This window comes from Dromiciops gliroides, chromosome 3, assembly GCF_019393635.1.
Source record: "Dromiciops gliroides isolate mDroGli1 chromosome 3, mDroGli1.pri, whole genome shotgun sequence".
In the NCBI taxonomy this organism is placed as follows: domain Eukaryota; kingdom Metazoa; phylum Chordata; class Mammalia; order Microbiotheria; family Microbiotheriidae; genus Dromiciops; species Dromiciops gliroides.
Genome location: NC_057863.1, coordinates 480,404,199 through 480,427,848, shown reverse-complemented (window position 1 = coordinate 480,427,848; position 23,650 = coordinate 480,404,199). Strand labels below are relative to the sequence as shown.

The window sequence follows — 23,650 nt, the reverse complement described above, 5'->3', positions numbered from 1 at the left end:
GGGCATTCCCATTCCTATAAGTATAGCATTAGCAGGTTAGGTCTATAGATAATCATAAAATGAAAGAGTGAGGTCTCAGATGTTGGAGAAAACAACTTCTATGGTCAGCTTGACACATTACATTTATCCAAATAGCTGATATGGAAAACTGTTATTCTTCCTTACTCACAATCTTAATTGAATATTCAGTTGATACTTCTACCCAAAGCAATAAGTAAATTGTGTCCAATGTGTTCATCTTGTTATATCCTCATGGGCAGAGGACAAATGCCCTGACTAAAATTTTAGAATCAACATAGTAGATATTTATAGGCTGGATTGTTCCCTTAGAAAAATAAGTGTTCTAGTCTAGTATGTTCAGGCAGCTGCTCATCTTAAAAGTGTTTCAACAACAGGAAAAAAAGTCTTATAGGACTTGGACCTTAATTTTATCCCTACCCCTTCATTGTCGAGTTAATGTCTTTCTGTTCCTTTATCTTCAGTGACTCAAAACTGCATAATTATAATAGTCCTATTAATGCTTAGCAGTTAAATAATGTCAAATATATGAAATTTAGCTTGGGAACACTCTTGGCCACCTCAATTTCCTTGTAGTTTGTGACTTAGAATTGCCTAGGCTATTTAGATGAGTTTCTTGCCATTGTAGGCCAGGGTTACATGAAAGGGCAGATACAGCTTTTGAGAAAAGGCCAATCCCTTCCAGTATCAGTGTGAGCAGGGAGGGGAAGGAATATCCACCACGACTTCTCTCTCTTGGGCCCAGTTCCCATTGCCTAGGTCAGGAATGCAGCCAGAGAAGCTGAGGTGAGTGGGGCGGATGAGAGGGCATGTCTGTGTTCTGACACGAAGCACTAGGGACGATAGGATAGGTAGCTATACATATGCTTTAGCTTTGTGCCGAGTGTTTAGGTCAGAGGGGTTCATTGTGGTAATGGAGAAAAAGGCAAAAGAATCAAACACCCAGCTGCCAGAAAGTGGAAGAATTAGAAGACCTTTACTTGATAGGGGTCACTCTCTGGACAACTGCTCTTAATGAGCAACAGTAATCATCTCCTAAACATAGAGAGGAAGGGTGTTCAACTACTTTCTGGTTATCAAGAACTAACCCTGGCATGAGGGAGAATGAGAGAGTGTTTCCCTTTGGAAAGATCCATTCAACTTTCCATTTCTTTGGAACTAAGCTGCTGTTGGCTAGTGCACCATAAAGATTTAAAACTGGAAGGGCCCTTATTTGATACCTTTACCTACAGCCCTCGGAAAAAGCTTTTTCTGAAAAACACTCTTGTGTAACATGTAGTTTTCTCTCTGCTCTTGGAAAGACTCTGAGTAACAAACCCTTCAATGTTCTTCTTTATAAATAATTACTCCTCCCTGCCCCATCTCCCCATTCCCCATCCTGATTCCCACATTCCCTACCCAAACATCAAGGTGGACTTAGGTTTGCTCTCTGTCCAAGTGAAGCGCTTCAGCTCTTGGGGTGCCAGCACCATGCCACTATCTGCCTGGTAATCCTATGGAAAGAGGAATAGAGTTAGGCTCTGGGATCAACAAATGCAGAGCAACATGGCCTCGGAGACTCAGACTTTATCCGTCCTGCCTAGGGTATATGTCTTAAACTATTCCAGGACTTCCTACCCACCATCAGCTTTCCTTGTGGGTTTGTGTCCTTCCCTCTGGCCCCAATTATACAAGTATGTATGAATCCTCCTACTAGGAAGGTGTTTTTTACACCAATGGCCCTAAATATTGAAATTAAATTCAGTAAACATTTAGGAAGGGCAGAACACTAACAGTTGGGGGAATCAGAGATTTCACTTCTCTGTGGGATCTGAGTTTTAAAGGAAAGACAGGATGGGTAGAAAAAATGGGGCAGAAGTACACTACAAAGTCTCCAAGACAATGGATTAGGTATCTGGAAGGGTGGTGTTGCCATCAACAGAAATACTGAGGTACAGAGAAGAGGTTAAAGGGATATCATGAATTCCATTTTGAACATGCCTAAAGACACTGTCCAGCAGGCAGTTGATTACAAGAACTGTAGTTCTGGAAAAGAAGCAGGACTGGACATATAGAATTTTGAATTGTCTTCATAAATATGCAATGTAAGCCCATGGGAGCTGATGTGCTTCCCCCCAGAGATGGTGGAGAAAAAGAAGAGAAGGTCCAGAAATGTCAAGGGAGGATAATCTATCAAAAAGGCCTGAGAAAGAGCACTCTGATGCATGTTCTAGCAAATGTCTCTATCGCCCCCTCACAGTTTGTCAGTTTTCCGTTCATTTAAATGCACAATATTTCATCAATTATTTGTCCTTTGAAAACCTGGAAAGACTTACATGAATTGATGCACAGTGAAATGAGCAGAACCAAGAGAACATTGTACACAGTATCAACACCATTGTATGATGATCAACTGTGATGGACTGAACAATGCAATGTAATGCAATGAGCCAAGACAATGCCAAAAGACTTATGGTGGAAAACACTATCCACATTCAGAAAAAAGAAGTATGGAGTCTGAATGCAGACTGAAGCATACTATTTTCACTTTTGTTGTTGCTTTTTGTTATTGTTCTTGTTTATTCTTTCATTTTTTCCTTTTGTTCTGATTAATGTGGAAATATGATAGTAATATATCACCTATATCAAATTGCTTACTGGACCTGGGAAGGGGGAGGGAAGGAAGGGCGGGAGAAAAATTTGGAACTCAAAAAATATCTTTACATGTAATTTAGAAAAATAAAAATAAAAACAAAAAAAACACCAAACCGCACTAAAAATTATTTGTCTTTTGCCCCCTTATCCCATAACAACTCTTCTCTTGTCTTGCAATCAATATTATTGTCACTGCTATTCACAAGCTGCTGACTGAAGCTGGAGGAAGTGTTAGCTATAAGGACCTTGCTTCTTATTATGCTGAAAAAACAAATCGAGGCCTTTTGATGTGAACTCCCTCTTTTCCCATTCTTTTAATCTCAAGACTCAGTGACATCATCTCTCAATCTCCTCCCTTCCCTCAGTCTCTGACAAGGCTAGCACCTCTATATGTATACTTGGTTCCGTCTCCTCCCATCTTTTCCAACAGATTGCAACCTCTCAAATCAAGTCTCCTTCATCCATAAAACCCCTCACTGGACCGTCCTCTCCCCTAAAGCTAACGTCCTATATACCTCCTCTATTTCTTAGCCAAACTTGATAAAGTCAGGTACATTCACTCACTGCCTAGACTTTCTCTTCCCTGACTACCTTTGCAATCTCTCCCCCCTCAACCCTTTACAATATGGCTACCAACAACATCATACAACTGAAATTGCTCTCTACAAAGTCACCAATGATTTCTTTCTTTTTTTTTTTTGTGGGGCAATAAGGGTTAAGTGACTTGCCCAGGGTCACACAGCTAGTAAGTGTCAAGTGTCTGAGGCCGGATTTGAATTCAGGTACTCCTGAATCCAGGGCTGGTGCTTTATACACTGTGCCATCTAGCTGCCCTACCAATGACTTCTTTTTTGTTTGTTTGTTTGGTTGGGTTTTTTTTAGTGAGGCAATTGGGGTTAAATGACTTGGCCAGGGTCACACAGCTAGTAAGTGTCAAGTGTCTGAGGACGGATTTGAACTCAGGTACTCCTGATTCCAGGGCCAGTGCTCTATCCACTGCGCCACCCAGCTGCCCCTACCAATGATTTCTTAATGACAAAATCTGATACTTTTTCCTCAAGCATAATCCTCAGCAAGAGGAGAGGAGTGAGGAGTCAAAGACTGCACCAATGTTATGAACCTGGGAGACTGGAATGGTGATGTCCTCAACAGAGATAGGGAAGTTTGGAAGAGGGGAGGGGGTGGAGATCAAGAGTTCTGTTTTGGACATTTTGAGTTGGAGATGTTTACGATTATGTTTATGTTTATGAGATATCCAGTTGTAAATGTCCAATATCCAGTTGTGAATGTGGGACTGGAAATCAATGGAGAGACCAGACCTGGGAGTCATCTGCAGAGAAATTATAATTAGACCCTCACTATAGTCCTTGTTGCTGAGCAGTCTTAAGCTAGTACTAGCCAGCCAGGCTGCAGGAGGCTCTTGGGTTGCTCTGATGTCTGGCCCATAATCCAGATTAGTGCAATTCATTAAGGGCATGAAGCTGCATTACTTACCTCAAACACTGTGGTGGCCTTTGGGGAAAGCTCTTCAAAGGTTTTTACTCTCTGTGGGTGTGTGAATTTAAAAGCATTTACATATCTGTTCAAACAGAGGAAAGAAGGAAAAAAGTCAAGGCTGGGAAAAGGTATGCAGCTGTGGTTGGCTAGGAGACTATAGGGGTACTGGGTAGTACCCAAGGTAAACAGAGACATCAGTAGGGTCTGGTGTGCTCTTCCCACAGGTTGAAATCTTAATAACTTTTTCTGGGAATCCTGATGTTATCACTGCTACTTCCAGTAGAGTCCATTAAAAATCCTGATGTCTAAAGTCAAATATTGCCCAAAGACCCCTCTGCAGAAGTGCCTGCCTCCACAGATGTCCTAGTCATGCTTCAGTCATCCTCCACAGTGAGAGCCCACAAACTCTAGAGGGCCTTCCTGAGCAGTATCACCATCTAGAGGCTAACGGCCACCTCATCGGCAGAAGCAGCATGAAATAGTGAGAGGCAGCAGGGTGTAGGAGAAAGAACTTTGGATTTGAATCCCTGCTGCATGATGTACTTAATCTGTGTGACCTTGAGCAAGTCACTATAAAGTTTTGCTTTTCAGTTTCCTTATCTGTAAAATGGGGGTAATACCTGCATGATCTGCTTCACAGTGTTGCTGTAAGGATAAAGTAGGATAAGATCTTTACAGTGCTTTGTAACCACAAGGGCTGAACTTGGAGTCACACCTGGATTCAGATTATTTTGAAACTCATCGTGTGACCATTTTCTCATCCTTAAGATGGAAATACTAATATCTATACTTCTGTCTCACAGGGTTGTTGTGAAATTTGAGTGAGACAATGTATGTAAAACACCTTACAGACATTGAAGTGCTATATGAATGCTATTGCTAATATGAATTATTATTAGACACATCACTTTCAAGCTTGGAAAGAACTCAGAGATCAATGAATCTAATAACCCCCTTTTTTCAAGATGAAAGATTTACATTCACAAAGAAGTAAATTGACTTGCCCAGAAGTTAGGTGGGTTGGTGTCCAGTCATTCATACCCCCATACCACTCTTTTGTGACCAGTAGCCCTTGGCTTTGGGGCCACCTGTCCTTGGAGCAAATTCATTTATATTTGATGAGGAGTGAACCTGTGTTGTAGTAAAACCAACTGAGCTAGTTGTCTAGGAGCTAGTAAGCCGATGGTCAGGAAAAGATGAGATTGTCCTGATTGGGGGGAATTAGAAAGTGTTTTTGTGGTTCCACTCCTGCCATGGATTATCTTTGCAGATTCCAAATTCACCTACTGATTTATTTTATTTTTGTTTTTTGGGTTTTTTCGGTTTTTTTTTAGTGAGACAATAGGGGTTAAGTGACTTGCCCAGGGTTAAGTGTCTGAGGCCGGATTTGAACTCAGGTACTCCTGATTCCAGGGCCAGTGCTCTATCCACTGCGCCACCTAGCTGCCCCTACTGATTGATTTTAAATATTTGATGGGTTAGCATATAGAAGAACCTCTAGACTTGCTCTTTTGGGATCCCAAAGGTAGAACTAGGACCAATGGATAGAAGTTATAGTGCTGCAGGTTTCAGCTCAGTATAAGGAATCACTTCCTTTATAATTAGAATGAGCAGCACCTAGGAGTTAGTTCGCATTTAATAGCTTATAGTTATCTAGCATTTCAAGGATTCCAAAGCATTTCCCTCATTTAAAAAATTGGGTTTTTTTCTTTTTTTTTTTTTTTTTGGTGAGGCAATGAGGGTTAAGTGACTTGCCCAGGGTCACACAGCTAGTAAGTCTCAAGTGTCTGAGACTGGATTTGAACTCGGGTCCTCCTGAGTCCAGGGCTGGTGCTTTATCCACTGCACCACCTAGCTGTTCCCCCCCTCATTTTAAACCTATGAAGTAAATGGTACAAGTATTATTGTCTGTCTCCATTTTCAAGATCATAGGATTTGGAACTGGAAGGCACTTTACAGGCCCTTGAGTCCAAGTTCCTCATTTGAGGAAACTGAGGTATGGGATGATTAAATGACTTGCCTAAGGTCACACTGCTAGTGACTACAGAAGGATTTGAACCTAGTTCTTCCTGACTCCAACTCCAGCAACATATCCATTCCACCAGGCTGACTCTTATTTTATAGATGAAGAAACTGAGGCTTTGAAAGGTTAAATGATTTGTCCATGGTTCCATAGTGTGAGAAAAAAATGGCTTTTGGGATGCCCAGAGGCCCCCACTCAAGAGGATAATATTGGGATTGATTGGATTGCCTTTGCTGATTAACTCACTTGAGGTTGACTTGGTTGAAACCATGCCTATCTGAGGGCCTGGCCCTTGGAGGGTGGGTTCTCTGAGCTATGACCTTGGGCACATTTCGCTCATGGACCGCCCTCAAGTACAGTGAACCAATGGATTTGGGTGATGCTGGCCAATTAGATTGGAGTGGTGTGTAGGGACTGCCTCACAGCAGCATAGGGACTTTCTTTTTGACCTGAGACTTGTAGATGGTGGCGCCTTTTTCTCTCTCCTCCTCTATCCTGGCTAGGCTTTCCTAACTTTCTGAGCCATGTGCTATCTCTCTTTCTGGTTTTGTTTTGTTTCTTTTGGTGGGGCAATGAGGGTTAAGTGACTTGCCCAGGGTCACACAGCTAGTAAGTATCAAGTGTCTGAGGCCGGATTTGAACTCAGGTACTCCTGAATCCAGGGCCAGTGCTTTATCCACTGTGCCACCCAGCTGCCCCAATGAGGTTTTTTTTTGTTTTTTGTGGTTTTTTTTTTTTGCTATCTCTCTTTACTAATATCTAATATACTTTAATATATGCTTAATGACCTAAAACTGGTGCTAAAGCTTCTAATGTATAAGTAGCAATATATTAGAAACTCCAGCCAATTTTCCCCAAACTTGGGACAGAAATAAGGTGACCGCATGTAATTTGGCTAATAAGGGTTAGAAAAGGAATTCCATCAAACTCAAGTTTTCTGACTCTTCAGAAACTCAGAGTTGAAAAGGATCTCAGAGATCAACTGGTCTAACCATGCCTAAACAAGAATCCCCTCCACAAGATCCCCAAAGAAGTCATTATCAAGCCTTTGCTCGAAGACCTCTAATGTTGGGCAGATTGTTTCCTCTTGAGGCTGACCATTCTCTCCTGGATAGCTCTGTGAGAGTTTTTCCTTACTTTGAGCTGAAATCTGATTCTCTGGAACTCTACCTCTTACTTTTAGTTCAGCTTTTCAGGGCCAAGGAAAACAAGTCTAATCCTTATTCCACAAAACAGCTGTTGTGGAAGTAGGTTCAGGCTAAGAGCCATTAGAGTTTTCCCCCAACTGGCATGTATCACCCAGGCTCTGGGAATATGCCCAGTACTTGACCCTGGGGTGGAGAAAACAGTGCAGAGCAAACTCAACTTGGACTAGGCTGAGCTTGAGCCAGATCCTCTCTGCAGAAAATCCTTTGCCTACAGATCTTCCCAAGGAAGCTAAGTTCAAATGTCCTTCAGTTATTCTCTGCTGAACTCCCCACCCATCATGGGAAATCTTTAAGCAGAGAAGGGATAGTCACTTGGGGAGACACTGAAAGGGGGACTCATGCTCAGGCTGGACTTAGGTGATTTTTGAGGTCCCTTCAAATGTAAGACTCTATGGTTATAGAAGCCTTTCCTAATTATATGTGCCTGACACGTGATTTCTGTCTGTTCCTGTCCTTGCATTCAACCCAGTTGTCTATTACAGAATTCCACACAGTACTCTGGCCTGAGAAGGCTGCTTCTAGGAAGCCTTCCCAACTGTGTCCTGATGGGAAGAAAAGAAATGATGAGAATTCCAAGCTTTCCTAGAATTCTTAAGTGAAAGACTCTAGCATTTTTTCTATTTATATATCTCAGCCTAAAGTGAAGGATTCTTTGTTCACTAGAAACAATAAAAAAAATCACCTGTCTTACACAACTGTATATTGTTGACCCAAATAGAATGTGAGTTCTTTGGGAGAAAGGGCTATTCATTTTTGTCTTTGTATTTCCATCATCTAGCATAGTTACTGACATATAGTAGATGTTTAATAATTTTTTTAAATTGAACTGAGATGAATTGCTTTTTGCCTTACCTGACATCATCAGAACTTCCTGAATTGAATTTTGGAGTTGAATTATCTTCTTTGAAATAGGATTCAGAGAAGGCAGGGGTAGAATATGCAAACCCATTATTTCCTTTCAGTATATTATTCAGTGGGATATAGTCTTTACCATCCTAAAATAACAAAATATAAGATAATTGCAAATGTTATGGTGATCTTTAAAAAAAAGATACATTTGAAAAGGCATTTGGTCCCTTGTAATTTAATACAGGTTTGGCTCTACCTTTTGCACATTTGCTTGAAGCAAGTCTCCTAGTTTTTCCACCAGTTCAGAAAATCTTGGCCTTTCTTTCGGGTCCTTATGCCAACAATCCAACATGATTTGATAGCTGTTAAAGTGAAATATGAAAGGAAACAAATGGACATCAGTTAATATTCCTGTGAGTTGGAAGATAATCTATATAGTGCCATTGTACTAATAAGGGCTTAATACTGTTATTACAGTATTTTGGAGAAAGGTGATGGAAACCACCTTTTGGATTTGGCCAAAGCTAGCATGTGTGAGCAAATTTGTTTGTTTGAAGGCACTATGATTGAAATTTGGGCAAGCTGTCACCATATGTGTGGCCCAAATTTTTCATATCATAGACTATATGCTTTTTCTATAATTCTTGAAAAATTCTGCATGATGAGGCCTCAGATAAATGCTAAATGAGGCTCTTGGTAAGTGAAGGAGGTAGGCCTCTGATTGATGGCTTCTGTGTTCAGGCCCACTATCCTTTTTGTTTCACAATGGGGCCTCATAAATATTTGGAAATTGAATTAAATTCTCATGACAATCATGTAACATAATAAAAACTTTCCACTTCATAAACCAAGTTCATAAGAAAAAATAATGTATGACAATGAACTATTATCAGATTACTTTATATTTTTAAAAGTGATACAAAATTTTAGCAAGATTTAAAGAAATAGAAACACCTGAGTAAAAATGGGCATCTTCTTTTTAACCTTCAACTATTATCAATTCCTTTGTAGTCAAATCTTGGTTTTTCCCACTTTGCTTTCAAGAGAAAACTTCCTCCCAAAAATGATACTCTGAATATTGAAAGGTTTTGAGGTTTTATTTGACTCTCTGGTTGTTGGAATTAAAATGAGACTTTTCTTTTACTCCAATCTATGATTGTTCTAACAAAAGAACCTTATCTTAACTGCTTTCTGTTGCTTACAAAAAGGTCTTAGACTGTACTATGAGCAGCCCTAGGTTTTTTTCCTTCCTAAATCAGAAACAGGATAATTGTAGCTGTGTACCTGTTATATTGCAAAACTGTCTTCCTTGTGATTCACTTTTCTGACCATATGAATGTTTCAGATACTTAAGGTTATTCAACCACTTCACTTGCCATTCAAATTTTATAGCCTGCATTTGACAAAGATAACTGACATAAATCTGCCTCCCCCCTCACCCCCACCACCCAATGTTCTAAACTTTTTTCCCTCCTAGAACAATTTAAGTGTTTGAACAAAACCATCTATTAGTAATTTAAACAGAGATTATACAGGTACTCCCAAACAGGCCTTGCTCCTCTAGAAGCCATTACCATCTCAGTCCATACTCAATGCCAATCCTAACTACTCCCGTCTTTTTATCTGGCTGCCTGAGCCCTGAAATAGCTATGGAAGCTGTCTACCTGACAGAGCTTCCTCTTCCTCTTCTGTATGGAGAAAAGCTTGAGGCTCAAAAAAGTTGCAGAGGATGCTCAGGGACACAGAGAGGCCTCTGGGCTGCTATCATTGTTATGGTCCAGCTACCTAACATTAGTTAAAATTAGGTTTTGCAGATTGGCCTGGAACACTGACTACTATTGGTAGTACTGTTTCTATTAGCAGGCTCTACTATGCTGGGAAGGCTTCACTTATGGCCTGATACTAGACTGAGTCTGTTTTCCAAGGATCAACTTAGCTAATCAAGTAATGAAGTGCTTTTTTGTTTTGGGGTTTTTTGGGGGGACATAGCAACTAATGAAACAAAGAAAAAATTAAAAATAGCCATTAGTCATGTGCAGCCCCCTTTTGCTTCTGAAGTGATGGTGGCAAAGAGGTGGAAAGCGGGGAGAGGGCACGATGAATCATATAGCTTTTAGATCATCCACAAGCTTCAACTTAACTACTGGTACTATAAAGGTCAGCTCCTTGATCAATGACCAATGAATAGACTTTTTACTGCAGGTGCTAAATTGTATCTATCTTCACATTTTTATTATAAGTGAAACCAGAAGAAAGAAGGAAGGTACAACAAAATGGAAGGATAGCTAATGGGTATTCCTTATGGAGGCTAAGAAAGAAGTTGTCAGAGTGGGTTCTATCATTTCCAAAGGCTATAAGAAATATTATTTCACTGGACACTTCATCATCACATTGCAGTACTAATGATAAAAGTATGTGCAAAAAAATGTCATGGAAATAATTGTAGCTTACACACTAATACTCATTGCTGAGGATGAAGTGGTAGAGAAATCCTTTGAAAAAGTTGTCAATATTCTCCATATCAAATCTGCATACACTCTGACACTTTATGACTTCAATACAAAGAAGAGGAGAGGTGAGGATAGAGAGAAACAAATGGAAAAAGATGGTTCAGGAGAAAGAAATGAGAGAAGTCAAAGACTTGTTTATATGGAAGCTTCATCATTCATGAACATTTTCTGCAAAAATGAATTGGTAAGTGCTGGATATGGTGAGCATTAAATAACACCACAAAGAATGAAACTGACCACATTTTAGCAGACAGGAAGAGACTTATTGATGTAGGTGTTATCCCTGAGTCAGCTGTCTGTCCACAGTCAGGACTAACTTGTCAGAGCTAAGATCAGAATTTGAAATGAAAAAGAAATAATGAGAATGAGAAAAAAGATATGGTGCGTATTTTAACAAGTTTAATCCGTATTATTTAAACAAATTATTGAAATTAAAGGAAGTGAACAATAAAAATGACAACAACACTGACTCTAGCGATTTCATCCACAAGTTAAACTAATAGAAATTAATTAGCACAACAAGGAGACTTAAAAAAACAAACCCAAATCTCATTCGGCAAATATTTGACTTGCCAAAAGGAGAGTGATGACTGCCAAAGGCAACACTAGGCTAGAATATAAATATCTGTAATATCTTACAGAGACATATGATGGATGATCATGAAGAAAATTGGTTCATAAAACAGAAGAAAGCAGTAGAGAGTAAAACTAGTTAAAAGAAAGCTTGGGAAGATACCATCTAAGTGAAATCATCCCAAGGTTAAGTGGTACAGTGGAAAGACTGGGGTTAGAGGATTGGAATTCCACTCTTATCTCTGACATTTACTATCTGCATAACTCTAGGTAAGTCACAACCTCCCTGGACTCAGTTTCCTCATCTGTAAAATAAGTACTTGGACAAGATAGTTGTTGAGGTTCTTTCCCATTTTATATCTATGTTCCTGGAGAAGGAAAATGGAGATTTGCAAAAAAAAAATAATTCAACAAGCTGTCTTCTCTATCAAGCATAATAGAATCTATTATACTTGGACCCTAAAATCCTGGAAATTTTTATAGAGAAGACAGAAATTGCCCTGAAGAGAACAAATATGGGTAGAGCAGTCATCCTGGTACAGGTATATATAGAGAGATGGCGCATTATATATATTGGAGGTGACAAAATTGGGAAGGCATTGGGGACTGAATTACAAAAAATTCAAAGGAAGGAAAGACAACAAAAGCATGGAAAAATCGCAGACTTTATACTTTATAAAAAAAGTGACCAATAGAACATCAATAATTACTAACTCATATACCTACTCTCCCATCTATATAAAATCTTTATGAAGGTTTCTGTATAAAAATAGATAAGAATATTAGTAGGGAGCAAGCAGGCTTTCATAAATTATATTTATCAATATATCACACATTTTCTTTTTTGACAAAATATGTCCAGAATATAAGATCCTATTGTACTTATTGGTTTTAAAATTTTTTTTTGTTTTTTGTTTTTTTGGTGAGGCAATTGGGGTTAAGTGACTTGCCCAGGGTCACACAGCTAGTAAGTGTTAAGTGTCTAAGGTCATATTTGAACTTAGGTATTCCTGAATCCAGGGCCGGTGCTCTATCCACTGCGCCACCTAGCTGCCCCTATTGGTTTTTTTTATTACAAAAAACATTAGATTTTGTAGAACAAAATGTCCCCTTACAGGCTCTTTTACAGTAAAGTTTCTCTCATCTATTCATTAAGGTCATCAAGGACTCCCTGGAAGCTATAAGAATAAAAATAACCTTGTTCAGTGAGCTTCTAATAATAAACATCAATTGAAGTATAAAAAAAAGGTAGATGTGTGCTAACTGTAATGATTGGAATGACGCCACCTACTGGAGACTTGCTGTGGAGAGCTCCACCATGAGGAAAATGCCTCAGAGGCATTGTGGCTTTTCCTTGGCGTCAGGAAATGACGCTTGCTCATGGGTGCTGTCTATCAAGTCTACCAGCCAATCAACTGGAGGAGCCTCCTATGGTCTGGGAGGAGACAGGAAGGAGGAAAGGGAGCCTGCGCAGGGAGCGCAGGCCCTTTTTGGCTTCCGGACTTGATGGTGGTGGCGGCAGAGGACTTCACAGGAGATTTGAGGAAAGATAGGAATGCCAGACTGTTAGAATTCTGTTCTCAATCTTTTTCTTTTTCTTTTCCAATAAACCCTTAAAACCCTAAACTCGTTTTATCAGTGATTTTTAGTCAGTTTCCCCCAAACTGGGGGAACACATTAGAATCCACATTTAGAATCTTAAATTACACAGTTTGGCTGACCACGAAGAGGAAAACCGAACGTTCATCTTCTGATCTTCTGATTGGGTAAGATTTCCCCTCCCTTGTCCCCTTAAATTGGAAAGAACTACCAAGTATAGGCTATTTTAAATTTCAAATGGATCTTTTAAACACCCTAAGTACCCCTTTTCTAGCTTTACCTTCACTAATCAAAGATGTTGGCCAGCTTGAACTTGAATATATTTTTATTACTCTTTGTGGTTTTGTGGGGCTTTTTGGTGTGGTATGGAGAATTTGGCATGTCCTAGATAATGTTAGAATAAAGATGATTCCCTGGGATTCCCCATTAGGAAAGCTACTTATGGATTGGAATGAGGGAAAACTTAGACTAAATACAACCATGACCAGAGGAGAGCTTATCAGACTGTGTTTTATGTGGCATGAGGAATTACAGGAAGAATGGCCCAAATATGGGTCATTTGATCCCCAAACATTGAGGCATTTGCAAAGAACCCTAAGTAGATGTCCACCTGAACATTTACGTTATTGGAAAATCTGGGCCAGAGCAAGTGAAAATTATCATACTAAAAATATAAAACGAGGAAAATCCAGGCCCCAGTTTACATCTGAGTCTGCCACCCAAACTGAAACGATAGACTGGCAGACAGACATGGCCTGCCTAACCGAAATGCCCAACAGAACAACTAAATCCAAGGCCATTCAGACTGAAATTCCAAATGACCCAACTCTTATTCCCTCACCCTCTACTTCCTCCATGCCAAACAAAGAAAGAAAGAAAGAAAGAAATGATTTCCCTGTAGAGGAGACAGAGAAAGTAAAAATTTTTCCCCTTCAAGAGATCCTCACCCATGGTCAAAAAGGTACTATACGTAAGCTCAGACAATACACACCTTTTACACCCAAGGATTTGGCTTTATGGGGACAAAGCACTCCTAAATTTGATGAAGATCCCACAGCAGTTATCAGGCAGTTTAGAGCAATTTTTAGAGCATATCAGCCCACTTGGAATGATGTTACTGACCTTATGGAAATAATATTGTCCCCAGGAGAAAGAGCAGATATAGTAGCTGCAGCAAACAGCCTGGAAGCCACGGGAAAGGTTGATATTGGGTGGCCTATTCAAGACCCTGACTGGGACCCCAATAACCCTGAGCATTTTGATATGTTGAAAGATGCAAGGGAAACATTGCTGAAGGCAATGGAATCCTGTATTAGAAAGACTGATAACTGGCAAAAATTTATAGATATAGTTCAGGGACCTGATGAGAGACCTAATAGATTTTATGACAGGCTGTGTAAGTATGCCAGGCAATATGCTAGACTAGACCCATTAGACAGTAGAGACGCCCATATTATCTGCTCTCATTTTGTAAACCAGTCATTACCAGAAATTCGGAAATATTTTAAAAAGCAATGTCCTGGGTGGAATAGTTTGAGTCCTGACAGACTTAAAGAAATAGCAACATATATTTACGAAGGAAATGAGAGAGAAGAAAGGAACAGACAGGACATTTTAGCTCCAGTACAGGAAACAACAGGGCAGAGAAACTGGAAAATTGAAAATCGTTATCAACCCCCTAAATTTTGTGAGTACTGCAAAAAACAAGGACACTTCTTGAGGGAATGTAGAACTAGAAAACAAGACCTTAAGAGGACAATGACCGAGAGCCTTGAGGAATTCTTTGGGGGAAATCGAAATAATTTTGGAAACTTCTATCAGAAAGGAAACAACCGGAGTAATTATAACCCTTATTACAGGCAGAATCAAAATGGATATAAATCTTTTCAGGGGGATACAAAGAGACAGTATCAGGATAACCGTACACCCTATCAGGGAGGAACAGAAGGACAGAACCAGAATCAGGGTAACCATGGACTCCCTCAAAGGGGGGCACAGGATTGACAAGAGGAAGGGGAGGAATGGAACAAAGATAATGAAAGCAACATATTCCCAGATCTGGATTTTTTGAATGCGCTTGTGCCAGTTCATTCACCTCCCCAGAGTAATGAACCTCATGTGACCCTCAAAGTAGGGGACACGTATTATGACTGTTTACTAGACACAGGAGCTTCTAAATCAGTATTAATAAGCAAACCAGATGCTGGGTGTAGACCTGTAGGATTTTTAAATGTAGTAGGAGTCTCAGGAAAGAGCCAGAGAGTGGCAAAATTGAATCCTCGCATGGTATCTATGGGGCCCTTAACAGTAGAACATTCATTTTTACTCATGCCTGATGCCCCTGTAAATTTATTAGGTCGTGATCTCCTTTGTAAGCTTAGAGCAACCATATCTTGTGCTCCAGATGGGGGTGTCTCCCTACAATTGCCAGAGGATACTGTTCATTTATTACCAATTTTACTTACAGAAGCTCAAGGAACAGCAGGGGAGGTATCCAAAATCCCCTCTGACATTCCTGAGTCTTTATGGGCCTCATCCCCTAATGAGGTGGGGCTCCTTAAGTCTGCCATGCCTGTTACCTTTAAAGTTAAGGGGGGACCACCCCCCTCCATTCCACAGTATCCATTGTCTAGGGAAGCAATAGAAGGGATCACACCTATAATTGAGGCTTTGAAAAGCCAGGGTATTATTATTCCATGTCATCACTCTCCATGCAATACTCCCATTTTGCCAGTTAAAAAACCCAAGCCTGGGCCAGATGGTAAACCTGTTTATCGTTTTGTGCAAGATCTTAGAGCAATTAATAATTATGTTATCCCTAGACATGCTATATTGGCTTCCCCTTCTACCATACTTTCTTCCATTCCCTATGAATCTACATGTTTCACAGTGGTAGACCTCTGCTCTGCCTTTTTCTCCATACCAGTACATGAGGACTTCCAATATTTATTTGCTTTTACCTGGAAAAATAGACAGTGGACCTGGACTAGACTCCCACAGGGATTTGTAGACAGTCCTACATTATTTTCCCAAATTTTACAGCAGGATCTGGCCTCTATTACCTTTAAAAGCTCCACACTAGTACAATATGTAGATGACTTACTTTTGGCCTCTCCTAATGCTGAAATTTGTCAGGAAGATAGCCGTCACTTACTGCTGGAGCTGCACAAGAGAGGACACAAGGTTTCCAAGACAAAGGTACAATGGTGTTTGCCCCAGGTAGAATATTTAGGATTTATTTTGGCTGCTGGAACTCGCTCTGTCTCTTCTAAGAGAGTCCAGGCCATTCAACAACTTTCTGCCCCCTCTACTAAGAAGCAATTAAGAGCCATTCTGGGAGCAGCTGGGTACTGTAGACAATGGATACCCTCTTTTGGTGAAATTACTAAACCCCTCATAGCTCTTACAAAAAGTTCTGTTCCAGACATTTTACAGTTGGATCCCCAGCATCTCTCAGCCATAAAAGAATTAAAACGGGCCTTGTTATCAGCACCTGCCCTGGGACTACCAGATTATAGTAAGCCTTTCACTCTCTTTGTGCATGAACAAAGGGGGGTGGCTTCTGGAGTCCTGACTCAGTCACTGGGGCCTAACCAACGCCCTATAGCCTACTATTCAATTCAGCTGGACCCTGTAGCGGCTGGAGTGCCACCTTGCCTTAGAGCAGTGGCGGCCACAGCCCTTTTGGTAGAAAAAGCCTCTGATTTGGTCCTAGGTAACCCTCTAACTGTGCAATGCCCTCATGAAGTGGAGGCTCTCTTACTACGTCACAGGACACAAGCCTTTTCAGATCAAAGGCTGGCTAAGTATGAAATAACCCTGTTAGGTAATGAGAATATCACTTTAAAACGCTGCACAGTTCTTAATCCAGCAACACTACTCCCTAATTTACCATTCTCGGGGGAACCGTTGCATGACTGTGCTTCTTTAGTTGATATGGCTGAAAAACCCCGTGATGATCTTTTTGATACACCTTTAGAAAATCCTGATCTTGTCCTCTATACAGATGGTTCCTCATTTATGAGAGAGGGAACCCGTTTTACTGGAGCTGCTGTAGTTTCTGATTATGACACCCTCTGGGCAGCTTCTCTGCCTTGCCATTTTAGTGCACAGGCTGCTGAACTTGTGGCTCTTACACAGGCCTGTAATATAGCCAAAGGTAAGAGTGCCACTATTTTTACTGACTCGAAATATGGCTTTGGCATATGCCACTTTATTGGTATGATTTGGCGTCAACGAGGCTTTCTAACATCCTCGGGCAAGGCTATTGCCAATGGGGACCTTATCAAGGACCTCTTAGATGCCCTGAAACTGCCTTCTTCCCTAGCTGTTGTACATTGCCCTGCCCACACAGGGAATAGTGATCCTGTTTCAAAGGGAAATGCACGAGCCGATTCTGCAGCCAAGCTTGCTGCATTAGAAGCTCCTGAACATGTATTTAACCTTTCACCTTCTGAGGATATTCCTTCCAACCTAACCTATGACGATTCTGAAGTAGAAAAGTGGAAAAAGAAATTTAAGGCGAAACAGATCAATGGCATCTGGGTGTCTCCGGAAGGTAAGCCATTTCTTCCCCGGAAATTCTACCACCAGGTATGCCTCTCTGTTCACAGAAAAGGCCATTTTGGTACACAAGGCATTGTAGACTCTATTAAGAGAACCTGGATAGCACCAGGTGTAACTAATACAGCATCTCGAATCTGCTCGGGCTGTTCCACATGTCAGTCTTATAATCAGTATGCTTTTAAGGCCAAAGCTTATGGAGGGCGTCCTCTAGCATATACACCTTTTGAGCACTTACAAATTGATTATATTACTATGCCAAAAGCAGGACATTATAAATTTTGCCTTGTTATAGTTGATCAGCTCACTCGGTGGGTGGAGGCCTTTCCCAGCCCCCGAGCCACAGCTGCCTTTGTTGCCAAAATTCTTCTTAAAGAGATAGTACCTCGTTTTGGCCCACCAGCCCGCATCGATTCTGACAAAGGCACACATTTCACTGATTTGATTTTATCCCAAATCTACTCTTTCTTGGGAGTGACTCCAAAATTCCACACGCCCTACCATCCACAAAGTTCAGGCCAAGTTGAACGTATGAATAAAGAGCTTAAGAGCATGATTGGCAAATTATGTACTGAAACCCATTTGAAATGGCCTGATGTTCTACCATTGGCATTATTCTATCTACGAAGTAGACCAAGGGGAGAACTTCATATATCTCCTTATGAAATGCTTTTTGGTCACCCTCCTATCCAAGCTAAAACTTTTTCCCCAGTTTATACATCACTGGTGGGAGGTGATACTTCTGTTGCCTCCTATATACAGGAATTACAGACCAGGCTACGTGAACTCCATGAGGCAGGAGCTGTGGTCCAGGCAGGCCCATTAGACTTTTCATTGCATAACTTCAACCCAGGAGATAAAATATATGTAAAGAATTTTCAGAGAACCAGTGGAACCCAACCTGCCTGGGAAGGACCTTTTCAGGTATTATTGACAACTCCTACTGCCATTAAAATTGGTGAAAAAGACTCATGGATTCATTGCTCTCATATAAAGCCTGCACCATTCATAGGTGAAGAGATTTCAGATAGACCTGAGGTAGATGCTAAAAAGCTAAAAACCCTAACGATAGCAACTGTTAAAGAGCAAAGAGAGTTCAGAGGAAATAGGCAGTTCCCATTTGATAATCCCACTGATCAGTTAAATGCTTTGGGACTCAGTCTTCGTAAAGTATCAGGAGACGGAAATTGCCTTTTTAGGGCTTTAGCAGACCAGCTAGAAGGTCACTGTAGAAATCATCTCAGACACAGACAAGAAGCTGCTTCTTATATGATTAACCATAGACAAGAGTTTGAGTCTTTTATAGTAAATGACTCCCCTTTTGAAGAATATGTTGATGAATTAAAGAAATTTGGAAAGTGGGGAGGAAATGATACAATTGTAGCATTTGCTAAGCAGCATCAGCTGAATGTTGTGGTTCATCAATTAAATCAGCCTTTATTGAAAATCAGTGGCACAGACAAACCTGATGCTAGAGAACTCCACATTTTCTACCATAAAGAACATTATGACAGCATTAGAAAGATCAATGACAATTCAGAAACCCCTGCCACTTTGGCTTGCAGAGAATTGGGGAACCAGTTAAAACAATGTGGCATACCCCAAACTCTAGCAGCTTAAATACCTTATAATTTAACAAGCATTTCCTTCTACAGGCAAAAGCACTGAAGCACATGGCCTAGTTTTCTGGCCCACCTCAACTATTTTTTAAAAAATTCTTTTGTTTTGACTTTTGAAAGGCACTAAAAAAACCTGGAATTCACCACACCTTTAAGTTCTTTAAAAGCACAAAAGGGTGCTTAGCGAATCTTTTGTTTTTTATTTTTATTTTTGGTTTTGCTTTGTTTCTTGACTTTTGTTTCTTTTGCTTTTCTTTAAAACTAAATTTTATAAACTAAGTGATTATTCAAAGACATTTTAAGTATATGCTGTGGGTGAGGCTATCGGGCCTCAGAAGCTACCAGAATTCTTTTTTTTTACTCTTTCTTTTTGAGAGAACCATGAGTTCTAATGAGTTTTGTTTTATTTATTTATTTTTTCTCCTTTCTCTTTTATGTTGTTCTGTTTAACTAAAAAAGACCAGAAAGGGTTATTGAACCCTATTGCTTGATACCTCACTGAAAACATTGAATATTGAAATCTTATTTCTTTTTGAAAAATTAATCACCACTTTAAGTATCTGCTACTGTTATACTAGAGAATTCATGTATAAGATGATGTGGTTTACTAGCTAAAAGAAGATTATGTGATAATGTCTAATGTAATCAGCTATTTACATTCGTTTATTATTTATATGTCATCATACTCTGGGTATGGTTTGGAATTATTGTATATATCACTAATATATTCTCAGTTATGCAGCATAGCACGCATTTTTACCATCATACTGTCTTTGGTGAAATTAATGAGATTTTGGAAGTATGGAAACTTATCATTTCAGAGACTAATTTGCTGTGAACTCTGATGCAGGCCCTGTAGAGAATATATGTGCAACAAAAGGAGAGACAGGTATATGTAAGTCCATGGTTTGCTTATGATGGTGACTATGTAGAGCACAATTACTAGGCACAGTCCAGTATTCATCCTCTCTCCCTCCTAATTTAACCTAATTTAACTGAACTTAATTATCTTTTTATCTCACTCAGTTGAACTCACCTGTGGCCTAGCACAATCACTGGCTGTCTCGGAACCATGAGATATGGTATGATAACCTTTCCATAACATTTTCAGGTGTCATGAACACATACTAAATTTGGCTTTGATCCAGACACATGGTGGTAAAAAGTGTTACACATTGCATAACTACCTCAACCCTCTATTACAAGTCTAACCATATAAAGGAAGGAATGTAATGGAATTTATTAATTTGATCATTGACAATGCTATGCTAAGGTTTAGTAAAAATACAGCAATTCAAACAGTTAAAGAAGAGAATCCAGCTTTTCAGTGTTCCGTCAAGGAAACATTTTGTTTCTTGAGGAACAACAGGGGGGACTGTAATGATTGGAATGACGCCACCTACTGGAGACTTGCTGTGGAGAGCTCCACCATGAGGAAAATGCCTCAGAGGCATTGTGGCTTTTCCTTGGCGTCAGGAAATGACGCTTGCTCATGGGTGCTGTCTATCAAGTCTACCAGCCAATCAACTGGAGGAGCCTCCTATGGTCTGGGAGGAGACAGGAAGGAGGAAAGGGAGCCTGCGCAGGGAGCGCAGGCCCTTTTTGGCTTCCGGACTTGATGGTGGTGGCGGCAGAGGACTTCACAGGAGATTTGAGGAAAGATAGGAATGCCAGACTGTTAGAATTCTGTTCTCAATCTTTTTCTTTTTCTTTTCCAATAAACCCTTAAAACCCTAAACTCGTTTTATCAGTGATTTTTAGTCAGTTTCCCCCAAACTGGGGGAACACATTAGAATCCACATTTAGAATCTTAAATTACACATAACTAAAGATAATTTGTTGGTCCAAAGATATGAACACAATTCTCAGATAAAGAAATCAAAGTTATAGTCATATGAAAAAGGCTCTAAGTCACTTTTTTTTTTTTTTTTTTTTTAGTGAGGCAATTGGGGTTAAGTGACTTGCCCAGGGTCACACAGCTAGTAAGTGTTAAGTGTCTGAGGCCGGATTTGAACTCAGGTACTCCTGAATCCAGGGCCGGTGCTCTATCCACTGCGCCATCTAGCTGCCCCTCTAAGTCACTATTAATTAGAGAAATGCAAATTCAAACAACTATGAGGTACTACTTCACAGCTATCAGATTGGCTAATATGACAGAAAAGGAAAATTATGGATGTTGGAGAGGAAAACTGGAACACTAATGCACTGTTGGAGTTGTGAATTGATCCAACCATTCTGGAGAGCAATTTGTAATTTTGCCCAAAGAGCTATAAAATTGTGCAAACCCTTTGATCCAGCAATACCACTGCTAGGTTTATATCCCCAAAACATGCTAAAAAAGAGAAAAAAGACCTAGTTGTACAAAAATATTTATAACAGTTCTTTTTGTGGTGGCTAAGAATTGGAAATCAAAGGGATGCCCATCAGTTAGGGAATGGCTAAACAAGCTGTGGTATATGATTGTAGTGGAATATTACCATACTACAAGAAATGGCAAGCAGGATGATTTCAGAAAAACCTGGAAAGACTGACGTGAATTGATGCAGAGTGAAGTGAGCAGAACCAAGAGAACATTGTGCACAGTGACAGCAATATTGGTTGATGAATAATGTGAATGACTTAGCTATTCTTGGCAACACAATGATCCAAGACAATCCCAAAGGACTAATGATGAAATATAATATCCACCTCCAGAGAAAGAACTGATATTGATTGAACATAGACTGAAGCATGTTGTTTTTCACTTTCTTTCATTCTTTCTCTTTTATTCGAGTCTTCTTGTACAAAATTATTAATATGGAATTGTTTTACATAATTTCACATGCATACCCTATATCTGATTGCTTACTACCTCAGGGAAGGGGGAGGGAAAGAGGGAGGAACAGAATTTGGAACTCAAAACTTTAAAAAAAAAAACCTAATGTCAAAAAAAATTGTTTCAACATGTAAATAGGGGAAAAAATAAGATATATTTTTTAAAAAGATGAAATTTACCACCATGATGGAGGCTATCCACTACAGAGTCCAGGTTGAGTGGCAGTTTCTTGTGAATGGTGAGGTTATCCAGATGATTCCATTTATGAGTGACTATGCGTTGCTTGTATCAGACCCTAAGACACTGCGAAGACTCTGGGAAGAGATCTATAGTCCCTCATAAAAACAAACTTTCACTTGGTGATCTCATTAGCTCCAATGGATTCTCTTAGAAGAAAGGAAGGAAGGGAGGAAGAAAGGAGGGAGTGAGGAAGGGAGGAAGGAAGATGAGGAAGAATTGTTCATGTTGTGGAGGGGTTGTGATCCATACCAGTAGAAGGAATACCACTCTTGAGAGTGCCCAGTGTCCAAACTCAGTTGGAGTCAGTTGTATCATTAGAGAACAAGGAGGAAACAGCAGAAGCTCTTTAGCTGAAGGGAATTTAGAGGAAGCTGGAATGTACACAGCCAGGCACGATGTCACACATATGTCAGTGGAACACTTGAGGGTGGCAAATGGATAGGACTTCCAGCTGACCATTTTGCTGTTCTCCATGCCCATCTCCTGCAGCCTGAGCCACAGACCACCCTTTTCACTGGCTCCCTTGGACCGTGCTAACTTCCTGGTCTGGACTCTGCTTTGGCTTTAGGCCCTGCATATGGCCTCTGGCCTTTTGGCTCCACAGTTACTTATGTTGGCTTGCTCTCCTTTTGAGTTTCCTCACTACCTGCCCAAGAATGGCCTTGCTGCGGCCTCTTTTCCCCACACTTTCCAAATTGGGAAAGCTTCAGTCAGCCCTGTGGAATCCTTCCCACCCCAGCCCATGGTGGGCTCTACCCCCAAACCTACCCCAGACCAGTGAAATTATAGATCCACCAAAGTAGACTACTCCCTTTATAGGTTGCCAGGCATTTCACATACAGGATGCCATTTGAGCCTCAGATCAATGTTGTGCTATGGGGTTGAGCAGATACTATTCCTTCTTTATTTCAGGGAAAAGTAACATTTGAAAAAGTTAAGTGACTTGTCTAAGGTCTTACTGCTACCAATACCAAATTATGCAGAAGCTCTTTGAAAAGTATAAAGTAGGATACCCATAAATGTCAGGTTCCTTAAAGTTGACCGAGGCTCAATTTAGGGACTAAAGTAGGGATGGGAAGGTGACTGACTCTTGGTTCTTGTTCAGTTTTGACTTTTTGCCTGTTCTTGAATGAAGAGAAGACGTTCTGTCTCCCATGTGAGACGGGGAGCTGAGACACAGGTGCCACAAGCCCTCTCTAATGTATGCAGAGAGCTCCTTTCACTGGACACGTCCAGGGCCCCTGACCTTTCTCCTCTTTCAATACTGACCCCTTCACTGTCTAGGCTATGTACATATAACAGGATTTATCCTCTAGGAATTGGGAATCTAAGGCAACATCAGGAATACAGCTGTCAGATACCCAATCTACATAATCTGATAGACATTACTTTTCAAAAGTGATTTTAGTAATACAAATTATAATTAATGGGAATAATATTGACTAGTGTTTGTATAGTACCTACCATAGGTCAGCCACTGTGCTATTTTACAATTATCATCT

General features: G+C 40.2%; 1 protein-coding gene across 1 annotated transcript in view; it reads right to left on the bottom strand.

Moving 5' to 3' along the window:
* The window catches only part of FLT1 (fms related receptor tyrosine kinase 1), a 204,539-nt gene that overhangs the window by 3,879 nt on the left and 177,010 nt on the right, over positions 1-23,650 (bottom strand). The window contains exons 26-29 of the mRNA XM_043994779.1: positions 8,486-8,591; positions 8,233-8,375; positions 4,147-4,231; positions 1,417-1,511 (exon numbers count right to left, since the gene is read on the bottom strand). Coding sequence (XP_043850714.1) covers positions 1,417-1,511; positions 4,147-4,231; positions 8,233-8,375; positions 8,486-8,591 — 429 coding nt within the window. The remainder of the gene's footprint in view (positions 1-1,416; positions 1,512-4,146; positions 4,232-8,232; positions 8,376-8,485; positions 8,592-23,650) is intronic.